General features: G+C 44.1%; 1 protein-coding gene across 1 annotated transcript in view; it reads right to left on the reverse strand.

The window, feature by feature from the left end:
• B4GALT5 (beta-1,4-galactosyltransferase 5) overlaps nt 1–24,821 on the reverse strand; it is a 79,746-nt gene that overhangs the window by 16,610 nt on the left and 38,315 nt on the right. Inside the window, exons 2-3 of the mRNA XM_066625048.1 lie at nt 13,913–14,047; nt 1,725–1,838 (exon numbers count right to left, since the gene is read on the reverse strand). Coding sequence (XP_066481145.1) covers nt 1,725–1,838; nt 13,913–14,047 — 249 coding nt within the window. The remainder of the gene's footprint in view (nt 1–1,724; nt 1,839–13,912; nt 14,048–24,821) is intronic.

The following is a 24,821-nucleotide window of genomic DNA, read 5'->3' on the forward strand; positions in this document are numbered from 1 at the left end:
ATGGGTATCTTTAATCTTTACACCATTCACATTCATTACACTGCAATTCCACCATTCACAAATGCTTTAGTTTATTTGTCCTTGTTCTACAAGAAGCTCAAGGCAGAAGCAAATCACTTCCCATAAGCACTAACTCAAAGGTAAGGGAGAAAGAAGAAACCACATGCAATCTCACATAGACCTGTGTTTATTTCTAGGTCTGCAGGTACCTGCAGATGGTAACTGCTGGTCATCATTAGTGAACAAGCAAATTGCAGAGCTAAGCCACAGTATCCAGTGTTGATGTAATTGCACAAATGAACCCCATACACAGTAGCTAGTCACCCCATAAACTTTTATGTTAAGCATTAGAAGCTTCAGTTTGTGCAGAATACAACAGTTTTCCTTCTAGGTAAGGGCTGTGCAAACCCCAGCCCGCAGGCCGCTTGTGGCCTGCTGGGGGTCCTCATTTGGCCCCCGGTGGGTCCTCCATCTCTAAAGGGCACCCGGCCCTCACCGCAGCCCGCACTGGCCTGTCTCCCGAGCTCTGGGTCTGACTTTCCCTCACTGCCACTCAGTTTTGCACCTGCGAAGCTCAGTGGCAGCAAAGGAAAGACGAGCCCAGCAGGCGCACAGGGCCTTTTATAGTGGGAAGACTTGCAGGTCTCACGTTACTTCCCGCTACAAAAGGTCCTGCGTGCATGCTGGGCCCATCTTTCCCTGCCTGGTCGGTTGAGGGCAGCCCTCCCGTGCAGTGGTGGCGGCTGCTGCAGAACAAGCCACCTGCACAGGTAGGCAAGCAGGCAGTTGGGTGGGCAGCCAAGTGGGTGCACAGGCAGGCAGCCAGGCTGTCGCACACGCTGAGCAAGGGAAGGAGGGAGAGAGAGTGGATGGGTGGGCAGGCGGTCAGGCGAGCGGGCTGCAGCACAAACCGCCCGAGGGTGGTTGGGTAGGTGGGTAGGCAGCCATGTGGGCAGGCACCAGAACATGTCACCTGAGGGAGGGAGGGCAAGGGGGCAGGCAAGATGGCCAGTGTGTGTGTGAGTGAGAGTCCTTAAGAACTGGATGAAGTTCTCCACTTTCCTGAGTGTGAATGTGTGTACGAACTAGTTTGAATTAATTAATTCATACAAGTTCTCTAATATATTCATTTACGTAAATTATGTATACATTTATTCAAATTTGAAATGCAAATTAAGTTTTTTTTTCCAGCCCCCAACACAGTGTCAGAGAGATGATGTGACCCTCTAGTCAAAATGTTTGAGCACCCCTGTTCTAGGTTACTGGAAATGGTGAGCAATACTTTACTCTCTATACTAGTTATAGAACTTGGGACCTTTTAAAACTCAGGGGTTTGGTTCCCCAAGCCTTCATGGTTGCAAAAATCCGCAGGTTGCCAAATCAGAACCAGGAATGACATAATTTCATAAAACTGCATACAGTTAAGCAAGCAGTGCTACAGCCTGACACCTGGGGATGGAAGAGAACCAAAGCAATAGTTTCCACCACCTCCCTGCTCCAATGCTCAGCCCTCCCCTGTTGCCCACTTGTTTCATAGGCGGAATGCAGAGCTTCAAAATATAATGCTTAGGATTGCTTGGAATACACTTCAAATGTATAGCTAAGGTAAAAAATTCCAGCTACCTATCCATCATCCACCTGGCTCTGAAGTCAAAGATTATGATGGGCTACCAACTACAAGGTGTAAAGTGGGGTGCAAGTCCACAAATCACAACAGTACTTACTCATAGAAGGGAGTCTCTCAGGGCAGGTATCATTTGGAAAATAGGTAAAATCTTCAGGAAGAAAAGTTGTGGTTTGCAGAAAGGTTTCACTGTGGTTTAAATCAAGAGGATAATCTAGAGGGAAAAGGAAAGGAAAAATGGTTTAGGCTGTAGGATTTGCAGATTTGTAGATTTCCTTCACCTGCAATATTCTGTTGCTAACCAAACACATTTAGCATATTTCTTCACAGCTATAGAGCTACACAGAAAACTCATGAACAAACCCTTCCATACCATTTTATTTCTCATTAAGCCACAGCTTGCATTATTAATGAACTAAAATTCAAAAGGTGGGGGCTCCATATCCACAGATTTGGCATCCGCATATTTGGCTCAACACGGTTCCCCCAGACCTGTGTGGAGCCAGACATGACCTGGAGCTGTGATTTGGTCATCTCTGGAGGGCTTTCTGAAGCCCACAGAGGCAGCACATGTCCGCTGCCGCCTCTGCAGGCTTCAGAACAGCCTGGCTTTTTCACCTCCACAGAAGTGGTGTTTTTTTTTTTTTTTTTTTTTGGGGGGGGGGGGTTGCATCCACAAGCAGCAGGTGGACATGTGCTGCCACTGCAGGCTTCAGAAAGCCCTCTGGAGGCATTTGGAGGACTTAAAGGGCTTCAGTTTAACTTCCCCTCCATCTAATATCTACTGACTTGGCACTTTCCCTATGCCCACTTTTGCTCATATGCTGTTAGCTATCAAAAAACTTTTTTCTAGCCAATTACACATATTTACATAATCACATTTAAACAATGCATTATGCAACAAATATTTTCTTTTTACTTGTAATGCAGTTATAGGCCCCCAAGTTAGCATTTAAAATCTATAAAGATATGCAGAGTTTCAGAGAGAAACAGCACTGCTATTTTTGTTCAAACATTCCAGTAACCCATCCTTCATCACTCCAACCCATCCTGTAAACAGAGTTCAGCAGTCCTAAGTAGGGGTGTATTTTTGGTGATTATTTCCCCCCCAAATTTCTTGATTAAAGTAGCAATTTGCAGTGTTATGTGCTTTTATTTCAATGGTTCATTGTAATAAATTATAATCGCTTTAAAAATGTACTGGGTAGGTGAAGTGTAGTGACAGCAGATGCAGCCACAGCATTATTTCTAACTGGAAAAGTAATCTCTTAATTTCTGGAAAATATCTTAAACACCAAAAACGCAGCAGATTGAGTTTATGCATTTTTAACAAAAAAACCGTAAGGGATAGTAGCCATAAGGGATAGTAACTGCAGCAACATATTCATATTCAGGTTCAAGGCAGACCAATATGGAACTACAACCAGACAAAGACAGTTCAGGCTACTCCATTACAGTCTGGATGAGTCTGTTTAAGCTGCTACTACTGTCACAGCAATATTTAAATAAACAAATTCCTATTAAAATCCTATTAAAATCAAGTAGTACAATAAATTTGCCATTTTGCTCTACTCCTAGGCCCTTACATGACAATTACAGAAATGCCTACAATTTCTCTATACCACATACTTGGTTGGGAGGATTTCTTGGTACAATAATCACTGTGGGGATGTATCCGTGGACCCTGTATTTGTGGTTTCACTAAACCATGCATGCAGGAGGGCCCCCACCTCACAACCTCTGGAGGGTCTTCTGAGCCCCAGAGACGTCATGCATGGTCTGCCCACATGCATCAGAATGGCCATTTCAGCAAAAAAGTCACTTCAGGTTTTTTAAAAACCCAGACGTTTTTGGCTTAAATGGCAATTCTGAGGCCTGCAGAGGCTGTGGGGTGAATGCATGCAGCCTCTTTGAGGCTCAGAAGACCCTCCAGAGACAAGGGGAGCACAGCTCCCCCTTGCCTCCAGAGGGTGCAGGGAAGCATCCCAGAAATCCACAGATTCAGCCACATTTATACTGAGAATGCCTGTACTACAGGTTTACTATTCTACTTCACTGCTGCAGTTCTATTAGCAGTGGGGTTACAAGGAGGTATAATTCAACTGGCCAACATGTTGCCTTATGAGGAAATTCTGCATGCAAAAGCCAACAGGAAAATGAAGGGAGGATCAGGAAGCTGTACAAGGAAAGACTATGGCATTTGTATAGGTATCTCAGGTTCTCAAGTTCCCAGGTAACTATCAGAGACAGTAGACATCCTTGACCAAACTGCTACCTGAATACAACGTCTCTCTCAGGGTTGCTCCAAGGACAGTTATGTTAAGAATTTTTACACTTCACATACTGCAAAGTGCTAAACTTCATACGAACATAAGAACAGCCCCACTGGATCAGCCATAGGCCCATCTAGTCCAGCTTCCTGTATCTCACAGCGGCCCACCAAATGCCCCAGGGAGCACACCAGGTAACAAGAGACCTCATCCTGGTGCCCTCCCCTACATCTCGCATTCTGACATAGACCATTTCTAAAATCGGGAGGTTGCACATACACATCATGGCTTGTACCCCATAATGGATTTTTCCTCCAGAAACTCGTCCAATCCCCTTTTAAAGATGTCTAGGCTAGACGCCAGCACCACATCCTGTGGCAAGGAGTTCCACAGACCGATCACACGCTGAGTAAAGAAGTATTTTCTTTTGTCTGTCCTAACCCGCCCAACACTCAATTTTAGTGGATGTCCCCTGGTTCTGGTATTATGTGAGAGTGTAAAGAGCATCTCCCTATCCACTCTGTTCATTCCCTGCATAATTTTGTATGTCTCAATCATGTCCCCCCTCAAGTGTCTCTTTTCTAGGCTGAAGAGGCCCAAACGCTGTAGCCTTTCCTCATAAGGAAGGTGCCCCAGACCCGTAATCATCTTAGTCGCTCTCTTTTCCACCTTTTCCATTTCCACTATGTCTTTTTTGAGATGCAGCGACCAGAACTGGACACAGTACTCCAGGTGTGGCCTTACCATCGATTTGTACAACAGCATTATAATAGTAGCCGTTTTGTTCTCAATGCCCTTCCTAATGATCCCAAGCATAGAATTGGCCTTCTTCACTGCCGCCGCACATTGGGTCGGCACTTTCATCGACCTGTCCACCACCACCCCAAGATCTCTCTCCTGATCTGTCACAGACAGCTCAGAACCCATCAGCCTATATCTAAAGTTTTGATTTTTTGCCCCAATGTGCATGACTTTACACTTACTGACATTGAAGCGCATCTGCCATTTTGCTGCCCATTCTGCCAGTCTGGAGAGATCCTTCTGGAGCTCCTCACAATCACTTCTGGTCTTTACCACTCGGAAAAGTTTGGTGTCGTCTGCAAACTTAGCCACTTCACTGCTCAACCCTGTCTCCAGGTCATTTATGAAGAGGTTGAAAAGCACCGGTCCCAGGACAGATCCTTGGGGCACACCGCTTTTCACCTCTCTCCATTGTGAAAATTGCCCATTGACACCCACTCTCTGCTTCCTGGCCTCCAACCAGTTCTCAATCCACGAGAGGACCTGTCCTCTAATTCCCTGATTGTGGAGTTTTTTCAGTAGCCTTTGGTGAGGGACCGTGTCAAACGCCTTCTGAAAGTCCAGATATATAATGTCCATGGGTTCTCCCGCATCCACATGCCTGTTGACCTTTTCAAATAAGAACATAAGAACATAAGAACAGCCCCACTGGATCAGGCCATAGGCCCATCTAGTCCAGCTTCCTGTATCTCACAGCGGCCCACCAAATGCCCCAGGGAGCACACCAGATAACAAGAGACCTCATCCTGGTGCCCTCCCCTACATCTGGCATTCTGACTTAACCCATTCCTATAATCAGGAGGTTGCGCATACACATCATGGCTTGTACCCCATAATGGATTTTTCCTCCAGAAACTCGTCCAATCCCCTTTTAAAGGCGTCTAGGCTAGACGCCAGCACCACATCCTGTGGCAAGGAGTTCCACAGACCGACCACACGCTGAGTAAAGAAATATTTTCTTTTGTCTGTCCTAACCCGCCCAACACTCAATTTTAGTGGATGTCCCCTGGTTCTGGTATTATGTGAGAGTGTAAAGAGCATCTCCCTATCCACTCTGTCCATCCCCTGCATAATTTTGTATGTCTCAATCATGTCCCCCCTCAAGCGTCTCTTTTCTAGGCTGAAGAGGCCCAAACGCCGTAGCCTTTCCTCATAAGGAAGGTGCCCCAGCCCCGTAATCATCTTAGTCGCTCTCTTTTGCACCTTTTCCATTTCCACTATGTCTTTTTTGAGATGCGGCGACCAGAACTGGACACAATACTCCAGGTGTGGCCTTACCATCGATTTGTACAACGGCATTATAATACTAACCGTTTTGTTCTCAATACCCTTCCTAATGATCCCAAGCATAGAATTGGCCTTCTTCACTGCCACCGCACATTGGGTCGACACTTTCATCGACCTGTCCACCACCACCCCAAGATCTCTCTCCTGATCTGTCACAGACAGCTCAGAACCCATCAGCCTATATCTAAAGTTTTGATTTTTTGCCCCAATGTGCATGACTTTACACTTACTGACATTGAAGCGCATCTGCCATTTTGCTGCCCATTCTGCCAGTCTGGAGAGATCCTTCTGGAGCTCCTCACAATCACTTCTGGTCTTTACCACTCGGAAAAGTTTGGTGTCGTCTGCAAACTTAGCCACTTCACTGCTCAACCCTGTCTCCAGGTCATTTATGAAGAGGTTGAAAAGCACCGGTCCCAGGACAGATCCTTGGGGCACACCGCTTTTCACCTCTCTCCATTGTGAAAATTGCCCATTGACACCCACTCTCTGCTTCCTGGCCTCCAACCAGTTCTCAATCCACGAGAGGACCTGTCCTCTAATTCCCTGACTGTGGAGTTTTTTCAGTAGCCTTTGGTGAGGGACCGTGTCAAACGCCTTCTGAAAGTCCAGATATATAATGTCCACGGGTTCTCCCGCATCCACATGCCTGTTGACCTTTTCAAAGAATTCTATAAGGTTCGTGAGACAAGACTTACCCTTACAGAAGCCATGCTGACTCTCCCTCAGCAAGGCCTGTTCATCTATGTGTTTTGAGATCCTATCTTTGATGAGGCATTCCACCATCTTACCCGGTATAGATGTTAGGCTGACCGGCCTATAGTTTCCCGGGTCCCCCCTCTTTCCCTTTTTAAAAATAGGCGTGACATTTGCTATCCTCCAATCTTCTGGCACCATGGCTGTTTTGAGGGACAAGTTGCATACCTTAGTCAAGAGATCTGCAACTTCATTCTTCAATTCCTTAATAACCCTTGGGTGTATGCCATCAGGGCCCGGTGACTTATTGATCTTTAATTTATCAATGAGGTCTGAAACATCTTCTCTTTTAACCTCTATCTGACTTAACTCCTCGGTCAGGAGGGGCCGTTCGGGCAGCGGTATCTGCCCGAGGTCTTCTGCCGTGAAGACAGATGCAAAGAACTCATTTAATTTCTCTGCCATCTCTAAGTCTCCTTTTATCTCCCCTTTCCCTCCCTCACCATCCAGAGGGCCAACCGCTTCTCTGGCGGGTTTCCTGCTTCTAACATATTTGAAGAAGCTTTTATTATTCCCCTTAATGTTGCTGGCCATGCGTTCCTCATAGTCTCGCTTGGCCTCCCCTATCACCTTCTTACATTTCTTTTGCCACAGTTTATGTTCCTTTTTATTCTCTTCATTAGGGCAAGACTTCCATTTACGGAAGGAAGCTTCCTTGCCCTTCACAGCCTCTCTAACTTGGCTGGTTAGCCATGCGGGCACTCTCCTGGATTTAGTGGAACCCTTCTTTCTTTGCGGTATACACCTCTGCTGGGCCTCTATTACTGTTGTTTTAAGCAGCCTCCATGCACTCTGGAGAGATTGGACTCTTTTTACCCTCCCTTTCAACCTCCTTCTAACCAGCCTCCTCATTTGAGGGAAGTCTGCCCGTCGGAAGTTAAGGGTTTTTGTTAGAGATTTGCCTGGTATTCTTCCCCCAACGTGCACGTCAAAACGGATCGCAGCATGATCACTGTTCCCCAATGGCTCAGTAACGTTTACATCCCTAACCAGGTCCTGCGTACCGCACAAAATTAAATCCAGAGTCACCTGTCCTCTGGTGGGCTCCGTGACTAGCTGATCTAAGCCACAGTCATTTAGCACGTCAAGAAATCCGGTTTCCTTATCGTGACCAGAACACAAATTGACCCAGTCAATATGAGGATAATTGAAGTCCCCCATGATTACAACCCTGTCCTTCCTTGTCACCTCCCTGATCTGTTTCCTCATTTCAAGGTCCCCATCAGATTTCTGGTCTGGAGGACGATAGCACACCCCCAGTATTACATCGCTGCTCAAGCCTGGTAATTTAACCCACAGAGATTCTACGGTGGAGTCGGACCCACCTTCAATCTCTACTTTGCTGGATTCTATCCCTTCCTTAACATAAAGGGCCACCCCACCTCCAACACGCCCCTGCCTGTCCCTCCTGTAGAGTTTATAGCCCGGGATTGCGGTATCCCACTGATTCTCCGCATTCCACCAGGTTTCTGTTATGCCCACTATGTCAATATTTTCCCTTGTCACCAGACATTCCAGTTCTCCCACCTTTGCTCGTAGACTTCGGGCATTCGCATAAAAGCATTTATACACGGAATGCCCCAGGATGGGCTGCTTATTCGCTCCTTTGTCCCCGCATCCTCTCATTGTGCCAAACCGTCTATCACATCCCATCTCCCTACCTTTCCCAATTTCTTCTCCTACCCTGCCTTTGTCTAGTTGTTCTCTAACCTCCCCATCCTCATCCCATATGGATGAGGAGTCCCGAACCGGATGCCCCTCGGCTCCTGTCGGCCTTCCCCCAGGGATCAGTTTAAAAGCTGCTCTGCCACCTTTTTAATGTTATGCGCCAGCAGTCTGGTTCCATTCTGGTTCAAATGGAGCCCGTCCCTCTTGTACAGGCCCCGCTTGTCCCAAAACGTTCCCCAGTGCCTAACGAATCTAAACCCCTCCTCCCTACACCACCGTCTCATCCACGCATTGAGACCCCTGATCTCCGCCTGCCTAGCTGGCCCTGCGCGTGGAACAGGTAGCACTTCAGAGAACGCTACCTTTGAGGTCCTGGCTTTCAGCTTCCTGCCTAAAAGCCTAAATTTGGCCTCCAGGACCTCCCAGCTACACTTGCCCACGTCGTTGGTGCCGACATGCACCACAGCCGCTACCTCTCCCCCAGCACTGTCTACTATCCTGTCTAGACGAGAAGTGATGTCCGCAACCTTCGCACCAGGCAGGCAAGTCACCATGCGGTCCTCACATCCGTCGCAAACCCCCCTCTCTATGTTTCTAATAATCGAATCCCCCACTACAAGAAGCCCCCGACCCCCCTCCCGCCGAGGAGTATCCCGAGTGCGCTCGGATACGGGCCCATCCCCTGGAGAAGGGATCCCCCCTAGGGGATTGTTTCCCTCCTCTCCAGGATGACGTCCTCCAGTCCCGAGACTTCCCACCCGGGCAGCCGAGGAGCTGCACGCCTGAGGTTGGGACGAAGCCTGATCGTCCCCAGAAGTCTCCCCACGGTCCTCCTCTGGCTGCCTGTGCTTCTCCAGGTCGGCCACCAAGGCTTCAAGGGAGCGGACGCGTTCCCTGAGAGCCTGGAGCTCCTTGCACCGAGGACACACCCATGACTTATGCCCCAGAGGCATATAATCATACATGTGGCACTCGATGCAGAACACTGGATAGCCCCCCCTCTGCTGCTGGCTGTCTGACTGCATAGCTTTTTTGTTGTTGTTGTTGTTGTTTTATTTAGGGGTCCTTTTATAAACCCTACACTGGATAGCAGCCCTTTTCTCTAGGGAAGAGGAAGGGCAGTGTATGGGGCCCTGGCCTCCTCGCCCTGCTGCTGAACTCGCCCAGATGCTAAACTCTTGTGCCTTACCTGGCACTTAGTTCCCAGAGGCCACACGCGTCTGCAGAGAGCCTCACGCGATGGCCTGCCTAGCTTTATACTCCTGGCTGGCTCCTCCCCCCTCCTTCCTTCCTGATTGAAAGGGGGCTGGCCTTCCCAGGTGAGTTTACAAAAGCTCAGGAAGGCAAATGGCTGCTGATGGGCATGACCTACTCTGCAGGCTCCTGAATGGACTGCTTGGATTAGCCTACTGGGGCTCTTAATGGGTTGGGAATTGGCCCTTCCTAGGTCCTTTCCCTCCTAGTTCTGTTCTCTTAGGCTGGACTGTTTTTGTAACCTCAAGCTAGTTTTTATTTGGGTTTGTTTAATTATTTATTGCTCTCTAGATCCTGTGTCCCAATTTACTGACCTGTTTAGGTTATGTTCTAACTTAGATTAGGTTTAACCTGGGTTAAGTATAGGTTTAATTTAAACAAGTAGAAAAACCTGCTTTCCACTTTATCCTCCTCCCTTCCTTCGATTAAGTAATTCTATAAGCTTCGTGAGGCAAGACTTACCCTTACAAAAGCCATGCTGACTCTCCCTCAGCAAGGCCTGTTAGTCCTTAACTTCATTATTAACTTCAATAATAATAATAATACACTTGTCATGGAAGAATTATAGAACAAGCTATGATGGCAGTGGTTGAACAAGCTTCTATGGCAGTCTATGGCTTCTATGGCAGTGGTTCCCAACCTGGGGGTTGCAATCCCCTAGGGCAGATGTGAGTATTTTTTGTTGGGACTCTAGCCCCTTAAGGAGAGTGGCTACCTGACTGGGGACCCATAGTGTTGTTAGTATGGCACTTCCAAGTTTCACTGCAGCTGCCAAACACAAGTAAAACTGGGTTTTAAAAAAAAAATTACAGGAGGATCCAGTTTATCCATGGATTTTACATCTGCAGACCTGGCTGGACCCATGTTGGGCCAGACTCAACCCATCTAAACTCTCTGAAGGGACCCAGCTGTGGACCAGTCACCTCCAGAGGGCTTCCTGAAGCCTGCAGAGGCAGCTTGCATCTGCTTGCTGCCTCTGCAGGCTTCAGAATGGCCATTTCAGCACTGCTTCCAGTTTCCTGAGAGAAACCAGAAGTTACTTTTTATGCCATATAAGGAGTTCTGAGGCCTGCAGAAGCCCCTGGAGCAGTGTTTCTCAAACTGTGGATCTATTCATTTCAATATTTTTAATAGATCAGACTTGATGCTACCATGGTATGTGACTGCATTTGGGGAAACGTTATAGAACCGTACTTTTAACAAGCTACTATCTATATTCTTTTAGCAATGTTACTAAATGGGTAAGTGAAGGTAGGATTGCAGCCTAGGATTGTTAAAAATTTTCCTGCTTGGTGATGTCACTTGTGGTCATGACATCACTTCCAGTGGGTCCTGACAGATTCTCAACTCTAAAAAGTGGGTCCTGGTTCTAAATATGTGAGAACCATTGCCCTGGAGGCTTCAGGAAACTGCAAGTAGCATCTTTCTGGTCGAAACGGCCATTCTGAAGCCTACAGAGTTAGCACGTACGCACACTGCATCTGTGGGCTTCAGAAAGACCTTGAGAGGTGACCAGGATCTGGTATCCTTTGGAGGGCTTAAAGGATGGAGATAGCTGATTTGCTTATCCACGATTTTGTGTCCATGAGGGGTTTTCACAGGTTCCACCTATACTTGTGTTTGGCAGCAGCAACAGCAAAACATGGAAGTGCTGTACTAATAACACTACAGATTCCCAGTCCAGTTGCTACCATCCTTAAGGGGCTAGCATTCCAACAAAGATTGGGAATAATTGATCTATGACTATCATTCATCTTCACTCCATTTATATTCATTACACTGCAATTCCACCATTGACAAACACTTTCACTTATTTGTCCTTTTCTCTATAACAGGGTGGCCAAACCCTGGCCCTGGGGCCACTTGCGGCCCTCAAAGCCTCTCAATGCGGCCCTCAGGGAGCCCCCAGTCTCCAATGAGCCTCTGGTCCTCCAGAGATTTGTTGGAGCCCACTCTGGCCCGACGCAACTGCTCTCAGCATGAGGACAACTGTTTGACCTCTTGCGTGAGCTGTGGGATGAGGGTTCCTGCCACTACTTGTTGTTTCACATCTGTGATGCGGTAGCGGCAGCAAAGGAAAGGCCAGCCTTGCTTTGTGCAAGGCCTTTTATAGGCCTTGAGCTATTGCAAGATTTTCATTCATTCATTTAAGTTCCACCTCTAGGATATTAATTTATGTAAATTTATTCAAATTTAAAATATAAATTAATTCCCACCGCCGCCGCCAACACAATGTCAGAGATATAATGTGGCTCTCCTACCAAAAACTTTGGACTTTCCTGCTCTATAAGAACGAGCAAAATGTTGAAGGGTAGTCCATATTTCAGTCATATGTGGCTGAATGACATACTAGTCCATTCCATAAAGCAACACTGAACCATACATCTGAACTGCAAAGAACCCTCTGACAACTGCCTGTGCTGCTGAAAATGACATCCTTCATATATTACATAATAGCATTAAGAAATGTGGGACAAATGAAGTTGTCAAAGAGAAATTGACTGACAATGTAATCTGAACCAGTGAGACATCTGAAAGGCAATACATGCTCCTCCTCAGCATTTTTATAGGGAAGCCTGAGTTTTACAGAGTTCCTTCACCTGCCCTCTCCAAAAAAAGAAACCTGTATGGATTTTCATCCTCCTAGGTGGAGTAGTTAGATGGAAACTTGAGTGACACACACAGGACAATACCAAACAAATGAGATCAAATGAATTTTGCAATCACTAGGGACTCAAGGATTGTGTCTCAACAATGAGAAAAGATTTTCAATGAACATTTGCTCAATTGCCTCATGGACAATAGACAAAAATAGTAGCACCATAATTCCTGCTCATAGCATTTTACATAGCTAAACACTTTCAAATATATTGGCATGCAAGGTAGAAACATTTTTTGAAGTGAGCAAGGCTCAGCTACCTTTGTTTTCAGTGCAAAACATAATGAACCTACCTCTCCCACACTTGTTCAGTCCTAGGAATGATGTGAAACTAGATGGGCTTCTGCTAGACTTTAGCAATGGATAAAAGCATAACTATAGGTCTCTGGCAATCCCATAGCTCAAAAGCTGAATGACCTATGCCACCCTATAGAAATTAAAGAGCAGCATGCAGTCAAACCTATATGTTGCTATTTGTTTTAACTGATCATGGGCACCTTTCTAGCATTCGCAAATGAAGCTTGGAACTGGGGATGCGTTTGTGTGAACTTGCTTCTGCAGTCAGAAACAACCTAGATGTATGCAGATCTTATGTTCTGCTACAACATAATGTTGTGAGTGTACCATGTAAATCCTGTCTAAATATTTGTTCTGAATATGATAAGCATCAATGTCAGTCGTTCACAATATTTCACTTCTTCACTCCATGGTGAGTGGGGCCAACACCCTCTGGCAAGGGTAGGAAATGAGCTCTGGTTGTGCTCAGGGCAGGGGCCCTGGATGCTTCTACTGAATGAAGCTGAATCCTATGCTTTCCTATTCTAATAGGAACAAGAAGGGAAAATGTGGTCACAATCAACTCAAATAACTTGGATTCCCTGGCCAAATGTAGTTCAATTCTGTGGCTGCCTCTTCTACTCCAAATGAGGAGACAAGAGCATGTCAAGGGGTGGGGAGGGGCTGCCTTGGAAGCAACCAGAACTGTGGCTTGGTGAGCAAAGTCAGCCAACAACTGTGAACTGCTATTCAAAGTCTGGATGAGAAATTTACCAACGAAGTGGGAAATGGTCAATTAGCTCCTATAGATGCCTATCCACAAGAAAGTCAAGAGCTTTTTTAGAGAGCTAAACTACGGAATAGTCAGAATAATTTCATACATTTTGAAAGGTATCAAATGCCATCTCAGGTTTCTGGATGGATACATCTGCATCAGAGACAAATTACAGAACCACTTCTAAACTCTTATTTCAGTATCTGCAAGCCCATTCTTTCATCATATCATGATGAAACTATGCCCAGAATCAAAATGCCTTGCCTAGTTGAAACACAAGTCAAAACCTGTAGCCACTGTCTCAGTAGAAATGGGTTTAAGAGTCAAGAAGCACCAAATTTTCAGAACAAAAACATAATTACTTCATCTTTCTACAAGTCAATTCCCAACCAAATGGTGCAGCTTGCAATCATCTCAGGCCATCAGAGAAAGGGAAATCTCTCTTTGCATTTTATGCATTTGATAATTTCCCATCCATACATTCATACATCAGACCACAGATCCAGGCTATCTTCTATAGGTGTTTAGGTTTATAGATATACCTGAGTCATTCCCACTGCTGTTCCTCTTGGCATAGGCACTGCGGACCACCTGCTCATAAACCTGAGCTCCTATCGTCCTCATGTTTTCACGAATCATAATGCCTTGGGCTTGCATCATGAAGAGGTAGGTGTTCACTGCAAGAAACCAAAAGTTAGAATTAATCTACCTGCAACATACTTGTTGATGATTTCAGGAACTGCTTCTGCTGCTCTATCAGTGTTAGCAAAAAAAGACCAAGTCTACAGAAATGGACTAGCTGGATGCAAGAGAATAGTTTCACAAGTCTGTATGTATAACACAGTAAGAAATATATAGAAAGTGAAGAAAAACGCATAAGACTTGTTTAATGACTGTTGCAAACTTGTGGAATATTCACAACACAATCATAGCCATGCATGCACACTATATGCTCACAGTATATCTGGTATGAAATTCATATTAGAAGAGCTTTCACCATAAATAAACCAGAGTTTCTAGTCTTTACAAATTCAAAATTAAACTGTAAACATGTGGCCAAGGTGGCTTCAGAAGGATTTCTACAAGTCAGCAGGTGAGGTTTCAGGGCCTTGTTAACTTTCTAACTTCCAAAATTTCACTGCTTCCCACAGAGCAATTGTGGTTCCACAATCTAGTGAGCAGAATGAGCCCCAGCCCTCCCCCCCCTCCAGTTTTTGAGCAGAAGTGGGTGAGGGTCATTTGCTACCAAAGCCTTTCCCTTCCCCAGCTGCAAGTCTGAGAGGAAGACTGGGGATTGTTAAGCAGCTGTTTTGACAGTGTGCTGCACTTGAACAGGAAAGGGAAGCAAAGGATGTGCTTAGTTGCAGGGCTTCACAATGCCTCAGATGAGTAGCAAGATGATGGACCTTCCTACTCCTGAGTGAAAAGGCTAATGTAGGGCAGGGCCAGCCCATCAATGAGGTCAACTGAGGTGGTTGCCTTAGACAGCAAATTTGTATGTGTTCCTTTCCTCTCCTCTCTTGCCAAAGCTAGACAAAGCTGAATTATACAAAAGAACAAGTTAGCAAATTTGCACAAAATAGCCAAGTTCCCTCTTTACTTTGGATTTCTATGGAGCATTTAGGAAAAACTGTCTTTTCAATACTTTTGCAGAAAACAAATGTGCTTATTGTTTCATCCTTTACAGCTTCAAATTTAAACTGCTAGAAACCCAACTTATAGTTGAGGAGTCCAAGGTTAGGAAGATGTCATCCATCAACCCAACTGCTCATACTGGTAGCTGAGCTCAAGGGACTGAGAAGGATGTGCACACAACTCTAAGAGCAGCACTAGACATTACAAGGAGACACAGAGGTGCTGCAATTCAATATCTTTCACTTGCTTAACACCTAAAATAACACATGCGATATGACCTTGTACTGTGTACTTCTCTGCCTGAATACTATGTGGCAAGGTGAAGAAATGCATTGCACAATGGTGATACATCAGACTGAGTTCTCCACACACACACACACACACACACACACACACACACACACCCCAGCTATGTCTCTGAAAATTACAGTTCTGTCTTAACTGCAATGCTGTATGTTCAGATTCTCCCAACTAAAATGCTGATTTACAGATGGCAAGAAAGTGACAGTTTTCACAGTGCCTAGAACTCCTGGAGAAGTGTACAAATGCTTTAGAAGGTGAAAGAACTAACTAGTGAAAGGAAGAACCTTCATAAAAATCAACTTCAGAGAATAGACTGGACACATGCTTTAAAAATCTTTTAACAGTTAAATAGCCCGTGGAATGTTTCAAAATAATGATAAACTCTTGTTGAGAGCAAAATGCTGAACAGAAATATTAATGTGAAACAGGAAAGATACAGTAAAACACATACAGAAGTATCTTGTGAAGCAACATTGTTGCAGCCTGTTATCCTGGGCAACGAAGGTTGATACAGGCTTTACCAGAAAGCTTCATACTTTGCCTTGAACACCCCCACTTTATACAGAATGAGCAAAGGTCACTTGAGGCTAGTGCCCTCATGTTCTACTGCAGCATTCTAAGCTTTAAATACACACACACAAAACGAAAACTATGACAAAATTGGATATTAGCAATCTAGAACTACTCCTGTTTTATACAAGCACATCAACCTGTATACGATGACAAGCTGTAGCCCTTTTCTTCTCCATACTGTCATAACTCCTAAGCAATATGCAACAAAGGGACATATTTGGGTTGCCATTCCCAGGCTCAAAAACCTTCATTGGGTGCCACATCAGGAAACACCTCAGTATACATGCCTCCCAACTTCCTCTTGCATGCAAAATCTGAGCTGGAGGGAAGTATAACCGGTAAGCAGTGCAAGGATTTAAATAACTCAACCCTGTGCATTGAACGTACACAGCAGCTTATACACAAGCCTTAACAATTCACAAAAATAAAATATTGCTACATGAACATATGTAGATTTTTTTTACACACAGGCACAAATATTGTAACTCACTGAAAGTTAGGGATAGGGTGCCTGTCCGGTATCAGGGAGAACTTCTTGAAGACTTGACTGCCTTCTGAAGCTGGAAGGCGATATTCTCAAGAGTGATTTCCACTCATGCCTATTTTAGCAGGCCTTTACTTTGAAGCATAGTTGTGCTAGGATTGAATTTTAACTTATTTACACTTTTTGCTACCAATTCTCCTACTGTGTTTTTTTTATTTCAGCCACATTTTGTTGTATCATATTGTAAAACATACTGAATCATGTTATCCAAGCAATGCAGCTCTGAGTTGTCCAAATGCTTTAATTTTTTTTAAAGTGAGAAGCACACAATGAACAACAGTTAAATAACCAAAGTAAGAAACTATATAGCCCTTGAAAGCATTCAAGGGCTTGTTCATTAAATGTACTGTACAAAGAATTGGCTGATGAAGATATTTCATGCTTTGTCAATATTTTCAGCTCCATGCCTCTGTGAACCATGGTAATGTGTGTGTATGTGGGTGGGGGCTGGAAATGTAATACAATTACTTTGCAATTCAAATTCTTTAAAATCTTTCAAGGTAGTGTTTATAGCCACAGAAATGGGGGGAAGGGAGACCACAACTCTAATCACACTGACACTGAAAGTAATGGGAATCTACCTTTACTACTTGGGAATATAAGTGTTCATCAAGCATGATAGGAGCTCCCAAGTAATACACAAGCTCTGACAAGAGAATTTAGGTGCAAACACTATTAAAACACAATCTAGTGGTGAGACAGAAGAATCACATTTAAATAGAGTACAGACACCCAGCCTTACAGGTTGGAATTTTTCTGTTTTTAAGGAATACACTCTGTGCTATCACAACAGCATTTCCACATAATTATGTTAATTAAAAATGTAACAATATTATTTACAACCTCACCAAGGCTTAAACATCACAGTATACAAGCACCAAGTAAAGAAACCATTTAGTCACAACTGCCAAATTAGACTGGTTGAGCTCCAGGAAAAAAGACTGAGGGTCTTAATGTTCTCAGTTATACAAGCACATTATCAGCCTTTTGATCTGTGAAGCCAAAGGTAAACCTTTAAGGCTGTCCTATACATTCCTGGCTTATTCCCATGGGCTACAGAACCCTAGTTCTGATTTTCTAAAAAAGATGACTGAATTCAAAGTACCTACTTGCCTGGTTTCATATGACAAACAATAATTGCATCCAGCAACCAGTCAGAAACCAATTTTGCATAGTTGAAAGTGAGATGCTCCCTCAAGCCACCAAAGTTACACATTGTATGGTAGTATATGGTACAGGAATGTGTGGAAAGGCAGGCAACTAATGTTTATGCCCCTGCAACACATATTCATACTATCCTTCAAAGATTCAGGCCAGTACACGTGCACCCCAATCCTGAGCTGCCCAGGCGCCCAGGCCCAGCAGCACTGAAAAGGTAAGGCTTCTCAGTGTTTCTCAGAAGGCTTACATTACCCCTTCTCCCAGGTAAGGTAAGCAGCTCCGCAATGGGGCTACTCACTTTACCGCCGACCAAAAGGTTGGCAGTAAGGTAAAGGCATTCATGTAGGGCACGGAGCCCTACACAAGTGCCTTGGATGCACTACACAAGTGCAGTGGAGCTCCGCTGACCCGCCTCCCTCCCTCCCCCCAGTACACCTCCTGCCCACCCACCCACCCCCCGCATGCTTCCCCCCACACTCTCTCTGCCCCCACCAGCCTACCCCACCCCGGAATGCCTCTGTCCCGGCCCCCACCTACCATGCCAGCACTGAGCTAGCACAGGCAGGAGTCTGGTGGAGGAGCCGTGCCACCGAGCACAGAATTGGGCTCTAAGTCCCCTACATACATACAGGTTATGTTGAGATTAGGTAGGTAAAAAAATCTCTCTTCCTGGCCCGATGTTATCATGCCTACACAAAAGTAACACTAAAGGACATACTTCACCTGCACAAAAGGGCTGGTACAGCTGTCCATAACTCAGGGAACAAGTGTATAATTAAAATTGCTTCAGCTATACACTGACAAGGGTGTCTGATCACTAGCTGCTGTTCCAGTCTTCCTTCTCTTCTCAGTAATGCAAGCGTTAGTTGGGATGGTTCAGATGCAAGAAATTCAAATAAAAAACATATGTAATACAGTATTATCTGTAATTATTATTGTGGACCAAAGATTCAGAAATTCTTACTCTAAAGCAAGGGTCTCCAAACCCCGGCCCAGGGGCCAGATGCTGCCCGCAGTGAGCCTCTATCCAGCCCGCTGCAAGCCTCTTGTCCCCTGAAAGCCTCTGGCCCACTTGACTGAACATGACCAGAGCTATGCTCTGATTGCATCTGGAGGGTGTTCTGACTGCTGGAGAGGCTGAGTGAATGGTCCCACTCATTCATCTAAGTTCCAGCTCTAATTTATTTATTTAAATTTTATATTTAAATTTTTTCCGGCCCTCAGCACTGCACCAGATATTTCATGTGGCCCTCTGGCCAAAATGTTTGGAGACCCCTGCTCTAAAGAACAGCTAATAATCACTCTTGCCATTAGAACAAATACTGCAGCCTCAGTTATTTAATAGTCCAGATTATGGGACTGCATTTCCAAAATTTCAAGGAGCATTTTCAGACATATGCATTAATAACAGTATAACAGTACCCACTTTCAATATATTCCCCTAACCTGGAAGTTGTTGCATCTAATACATCACAAGGTAGCATTTGCCTTCTGTGATAAAACAAGTTGATAACTTGTAGAAACTGTGACTGATCAAGATTTGCATGTTTTTTCTTGACCTGTCATTTCCAGTTAATCAATTATTAGGTGATAACAAAGTGCTTATTTCTAGTCATCCCCTGCTTAATGACTTCACTTCCGGCCTTCAACAGGAGCCATGAACGCTATTTGGTCCATTTTATGATTTTGATACCCTCATCAAGAGGATTCCTCAATACTTGGTTTTCCAAATAAGGAAAAACAAACACCACAGTTCAAGGAGCGTATGACTTGGGGCTGACAACTGCAGTACCCCTCACACAGCAACAGCAATGAAGTTGTCAGAAAAGGAATATACCTGTTATATTTGTGTAAGCTATACAGTCAGGAAAAAAACAACATTTGGAAACATTTAGCTCCAACAAAATACTGCTTAATACTATTATTGTAACAGAATGGGACTTCATACTCCTTGCATTTCACAAACTATGGCTATTCTTGCTTCCTACAAACCTATATATCAGAATACAAGATTTGCAACCACTGACTCCAAAAACACAGAAGAATTTCATCATGCCCAACCTGAACAATATCATTGTTTGGATTACATTTGATAAACTTCCAAATTAGATTATCTACCAGCAAAAGGGATAATATTTTTATACAGATTAATGGGCTTTAGCTCAGTAGATTAAAGCAACTGGACGTATGATCCCATCCAAATTTAGTGAAGAATGTTTAAACACCTGAACCTGTACAGCCCCCCCCCCCAATATATATAGATTAAACTGAGTGGCACTTTATCAGCACTAACAAAAAACCCACCCAGATGCACTTATTTCAATGTAAGGATGTGTAAAGTGATGCTCACTGGGACTAGAAATAATTTCACATATATGCTGAAGGATTCTGAGTTGTCTGTGATGGATCAGGAGAGATCTTGGGGTAGTGATTGACAGCTTGATAAAAGCATTGATCCAGTGTGAAGCAGCTGTGAAAGCCATTTCCATGCTCAGGATCATTAAAAAAGGGAATGTGATTAATTTTAATATGCCATTGTACAAATTGACATAAAGTCACAGCTGGAGTAATGTGTACAGCTCTGGTTACCACATCTCAAAAATGATATAGTGGAAGTAAAAAAAGTATAGAAGAGAGTGACCAAAACGATAGTGGAATGGGCCACCTCTTCTGAGGAAAGGTTATATTATTTTGTGTGCCTCCATCTAGAAAGAAAGCCACTAATTGAGACATGATTGTGACATAAAATGTATGAGACTGACTAAGAGAAGTTCTTTTCCTTCTTACACAACATAACCACTCAAACCGCGGGTGGGCAACTTAGACAAAAAGATTTGTTTACTCACTGCATAATTTACCAGTGGAACTCCTTGCTGTATGATGTTAGCATCATATAGACAGGTCACCAAAGGACAGGTGACTCTGGATTTAATATTGTGCGGTACTCAGGACCTGGTTAGAGATGTCAATGTTACTGAGCCATTGGGGAATAGTGATCATGCTGCGATCCGTTTCAACATGCACGTCGGGGGAAGAATACCAGGCAAATCTCACAAAAACCCTTCACTTCCAACAAGTAGACTTCCCTCAAATGAGGAGGCTGGTTAGAAGGAGGTTGAAAGGGAAGGTAAAAAGAGTCCAGTCTCTACAGAGAGCATGGAGGTTGCCCAAATCAACAGTAATAGAGGCCCAGTGGAAGTGTGGGCTCAACTAAGTCCAGGAGGGTGCCAGCATGGCTAATCAGCCAAGTTAGAGAGGCCAAAAGGGCAAGGAAGCTTCCTTCCGTAAATGGAAATCTTGCCCTAATGAGGAGAATAAAAAGGAACATAAACTGTGGCAAAAATAAGTGTAAGAAGGTGATACAGGAGGCCAAGAGAGACTATGAGGAACACATGGCCAGCAACATTAAGGGGAATAAGAAAAGCTTTTCTTCAAATATGTTAGAAGCAGGAAACCTGCCAGAAAAGCGGTTGGCCCTCTGGATGGTGAGGGAGGGAAAGGGGAGATAAAAGGAGACTTAGAGATGGCAGAGCAATTGAATGAGTTCCTTGCATCTGTCTTCATGGCAAAAGACCTCGGGCAGATACTGCAGCCCGAACAGCCCCTCCTGACCAAGCAATTAAGTCAGATAGAGGTTAAAAGAGAAGATGTTTCAGACCTCATTGATAAATTAAAGATCAATAAGTCACCAGGCCCTGATGGCATCCACCCAAGAGTTATTAAGGAATTGAAGAATGAAGTTGCTGATCTCTTGACTAAAATATGCAACTTGTCCCTCAAAACGGCCACAGTACCAGAGGATTGGAGGATAGCAAATGTCACGCCGATCTTTAAAAAGGGAAAGAGGGGGGACCCGGGAAACTATAGGCCAGGCAGCTTAACATCTATACCAGGTAAGATTGTGGAATGCCTCATCAAAGATAGAATCTCAATACACATAGATGAACAGGCCTTGCTGAGGGAGAATCAGCATGGCTTCTTTAAGGGTAAGTCTTGCCTCACAAACCTTATAGAATTCTTTGAAAAGGTCAACAGGCATGTGGATGCGGGAGAACCCATGGAAATTATATATCTGGACTTTCAGAAGGCGTTCAACACTGTCCCTCACCAAAGGCTACTGAAAAAACTCTACAGTCAGGGAATTAGAGGGCAGGTCCTCTCCTGCATTGAGACCTGGTTGAAGACCAGGAAACAGAGAGTGGGTGTCAATGGGCAATTTTCACAATGGAGAGAGGTGAAAAGCGGTGTGCCCCAAGGATCTGTCCTGGGACGGGTGCTCTTCAACCTCTTCATAAATGACCTGGAGATAGGGTAGAGCAGTGAGGTGGCTAAGTTTGCAGATGACACCAAACTTTTCCGTGTGGTAAAGACCAGAAGTGATTGTGAGGAGCTCCAGAAGGATCTCTCCAAACTGGCAGAATGGGCAGCAAAATGGCAGATGCATTTCAAAGTAAGTAAGTGTAAAGTCACGCGCATTGGGGTAAAAAAATCAAAACTTCACATATAGGCTAATGGGTTCTGAGGGTGGTGGTGGACAAGTCAATGAAAGTGTCGACCCAATGTGCGGCGGCAGTGAAGAAGGCCAATTCTATGCTTGGGATCATTAGGAAGGGTATTGAGAACAAAACAGCTAATATTATAATGCCATTGTACAAAGCGATGGTAAGGCCACATCTGGAGTATTGTGTCCAGTTCTGGTCGCCGCATCCCAAAAAAGACATAGTGGAAATGGAAAAGGTGCAAAAGAGGGCAACTAAGATGATTGCTGGGCTGGGGCACCTTCCTTATGAGGAAAGGCTATGGCATTTGGGCCTCTTCAGCCTAGAAAAGAGACACCTGAGGGGGGACATGATTGAGACATACAAAATTATGCATGGGAAGGATAAAGTGGATAGAGAGATGCTCTTTACACTCTCACATAATACCAGAACCGGGGACATCCACTAAAATTGAGTGTTGGAAGAGTTAGGACAGACAAAAGAAAATATTTCTTTACTCAGCATGTGGTTGGTCTGTGGAACTCCTTGCCACAGGATGTGGTGACGGCATCTGGCCTGGATGCCTTTAAAAGGGGATTGGACAAATTTCTGGAGGAAAAATCCATTACGGGTTACAAGCTATGATATATATGTGCAACCTCCTGATGTTAGAAATGGTCTATGTCAGATGCAAAGGAGGGCACCAGGATGCAAGTCTCTTGTTATAAGGTGTGCTCCCTGGGGCATTTGGTGGGGCCGCTGTGAGATACAGGAAGCTGGACTAGATAGGCCTACGGCCTGATCCAGTGGGGCTGTTCTTATGTTGTGAAGGCACCTGGCCCAGATGCTTTTAAAAGAGGATTGGACAGCTTTATGGAGAGAAAGACAACTGACTCATGGTGACTGAATGCAACCCGCAGGTTTTAGAGATAGCCTCTCTGAATGCCAGATGTAAGAGATTGGCAATAGAAGTTATCTTGTTGTCTTACACTGGACCACCAGATTTATCTGGGAGCATGCCAGATACCAGAAGCTGAACTAGACAGGCCCTTGGCCTGATCAGGAAAGTTCTTCTGTTTCCTACCTGTAGATCTATGACAGAAGCCACCTTTCTTTTCGGTCAGTGGTCAGCTGGCCTCAAACCCCCACCGAACTCTCATCAGCTTGAATGGAATATCAATTCAAGTTTTGCACCAAAAATATGGACTAGTAATATTAGTGGGTTGTCAGCCATTTGCTCTTAGAATATACATTACTGATAAGAGTTTTTTTCATGCTGCAAGAGAAAGATGGTTTCTGTATCAAGAAACCATCCTAGGTTTGAAGTGCGATAGTGAAATTCCACATCTAGAAAGACTATCTCCAATTAAAAGGATCTCATACAGCAGGGCAAGATCTCAGAAAGATCATATGGGGGAAGGATATACCAATGGTTCTCAAACCTGTTAGCATTGGGACCCACCTAAAAACTTTACCTGCAATTTAAGCCTGTGTGGTTATAATGGTGATTGGGCAGTGATGCTCCCGACCCCTGTAGGTTGTTCAATCCTTGATGCACATAGAGTAGTCTATCCTGTCAGTTTTGTGAACCACCACATTGTTATGGGTGGGCCACAGACCCAGTTTGAGAGCCAAAGGAATAGACCAATGATCTGACTGTGTGTTCACATGAATGGAGATGCCTTTAATAGACACAATACACAGCTTGTCCTATTTTCAGACTTGTAAGTAATGTGCTACAGCAAATGTGAAACTGTTTCACATGTATGAAATGGACATGAGATTCAAGCTACAGGTATAAGAGATTGTTTTCTGAGTAGAGATAGGCATGTGTATGATATTCCAGCTTTCTGTTGACCGATTATCTTTACAACTGATACACATTTGGCAGCAAGCAATAAGTCTCAAGCATCTTGAATATAGATCAAATGCCATACTTGCAGAAAGCAATGGATGTTTCACCTTTAGCTTTGAAAGTTACAGGTTAATGTTTTATTCCTGTGCAACAGAGTTGGCAATCTGCAGTAATCCAAAGTCTACCTCTGCAGGTCAGAAGTAGAGCAGATCTATTTCCAGCTTATAACAGAATAGCTGAGGAGCTAACAAAATGCTTATAAGACTCAGCACAGAGATATTAGCAACAATCTTAAAATGTTCATATGAAAATTTCTTCCATTATTAGAAATAGACCAAAAGATACCCTCAGAAGCTAAATTTATTGATTGAAAAGGTCTCAACTTACACTTACTCTGCAATGGCACACCATCATATTATATTTACTCTGTAATCTCATGTATGTCTACTCAGAAGTAAGTCTAATTAAATTCAATGGCACTTACTCCAAAGTACATTGTATAGGATTTTAGTCTAAAAATAATTGTTCCTTCATTTATAGCATATGTAAGTGGATTAAATAAGCTTTGTGTAGGTCTACCTGGCCTAATGGTGTCCACAGCCAACCCTAATTGCAAAAATGACTATAATTAACATAGCAGAGCCTCTGCTTAGTTGTAATAGCTTCAAATCTCTTCATAACAACTTGAAGTTTAAATAATTTGAGATTGATTAAACATTGCACCCAATAGCACTCCTCATTTTCTCATCCTTGGCTCTTAAGTGCCATTTCAGCAACATACTGAATAAACCGGTTACAACAAAAATCCAAAGAACTTCATCAAGCAAATAAATCTACATATATCAAAAATTGTTACAAGTCAGTAGGTAAGTGTGCAGATTTACAGAAAATCAGATTCTAAT

This window comes from Tiliqua scincoides, chromosome 4, assembly GCF_035046505.1.
Source record: "Tiliqua scincoides isolate rTilSci1 chromosome 4, rTilSci1.hap2, whole genome shotgun sequence".
Taxonomy (NCBI): domain Eukaryota; kingdom Metazoa; phylum Chordata; class Lepidosauria; order Squamata; family Scincidae; genus Tiliqua; species Tiliqua scincoides.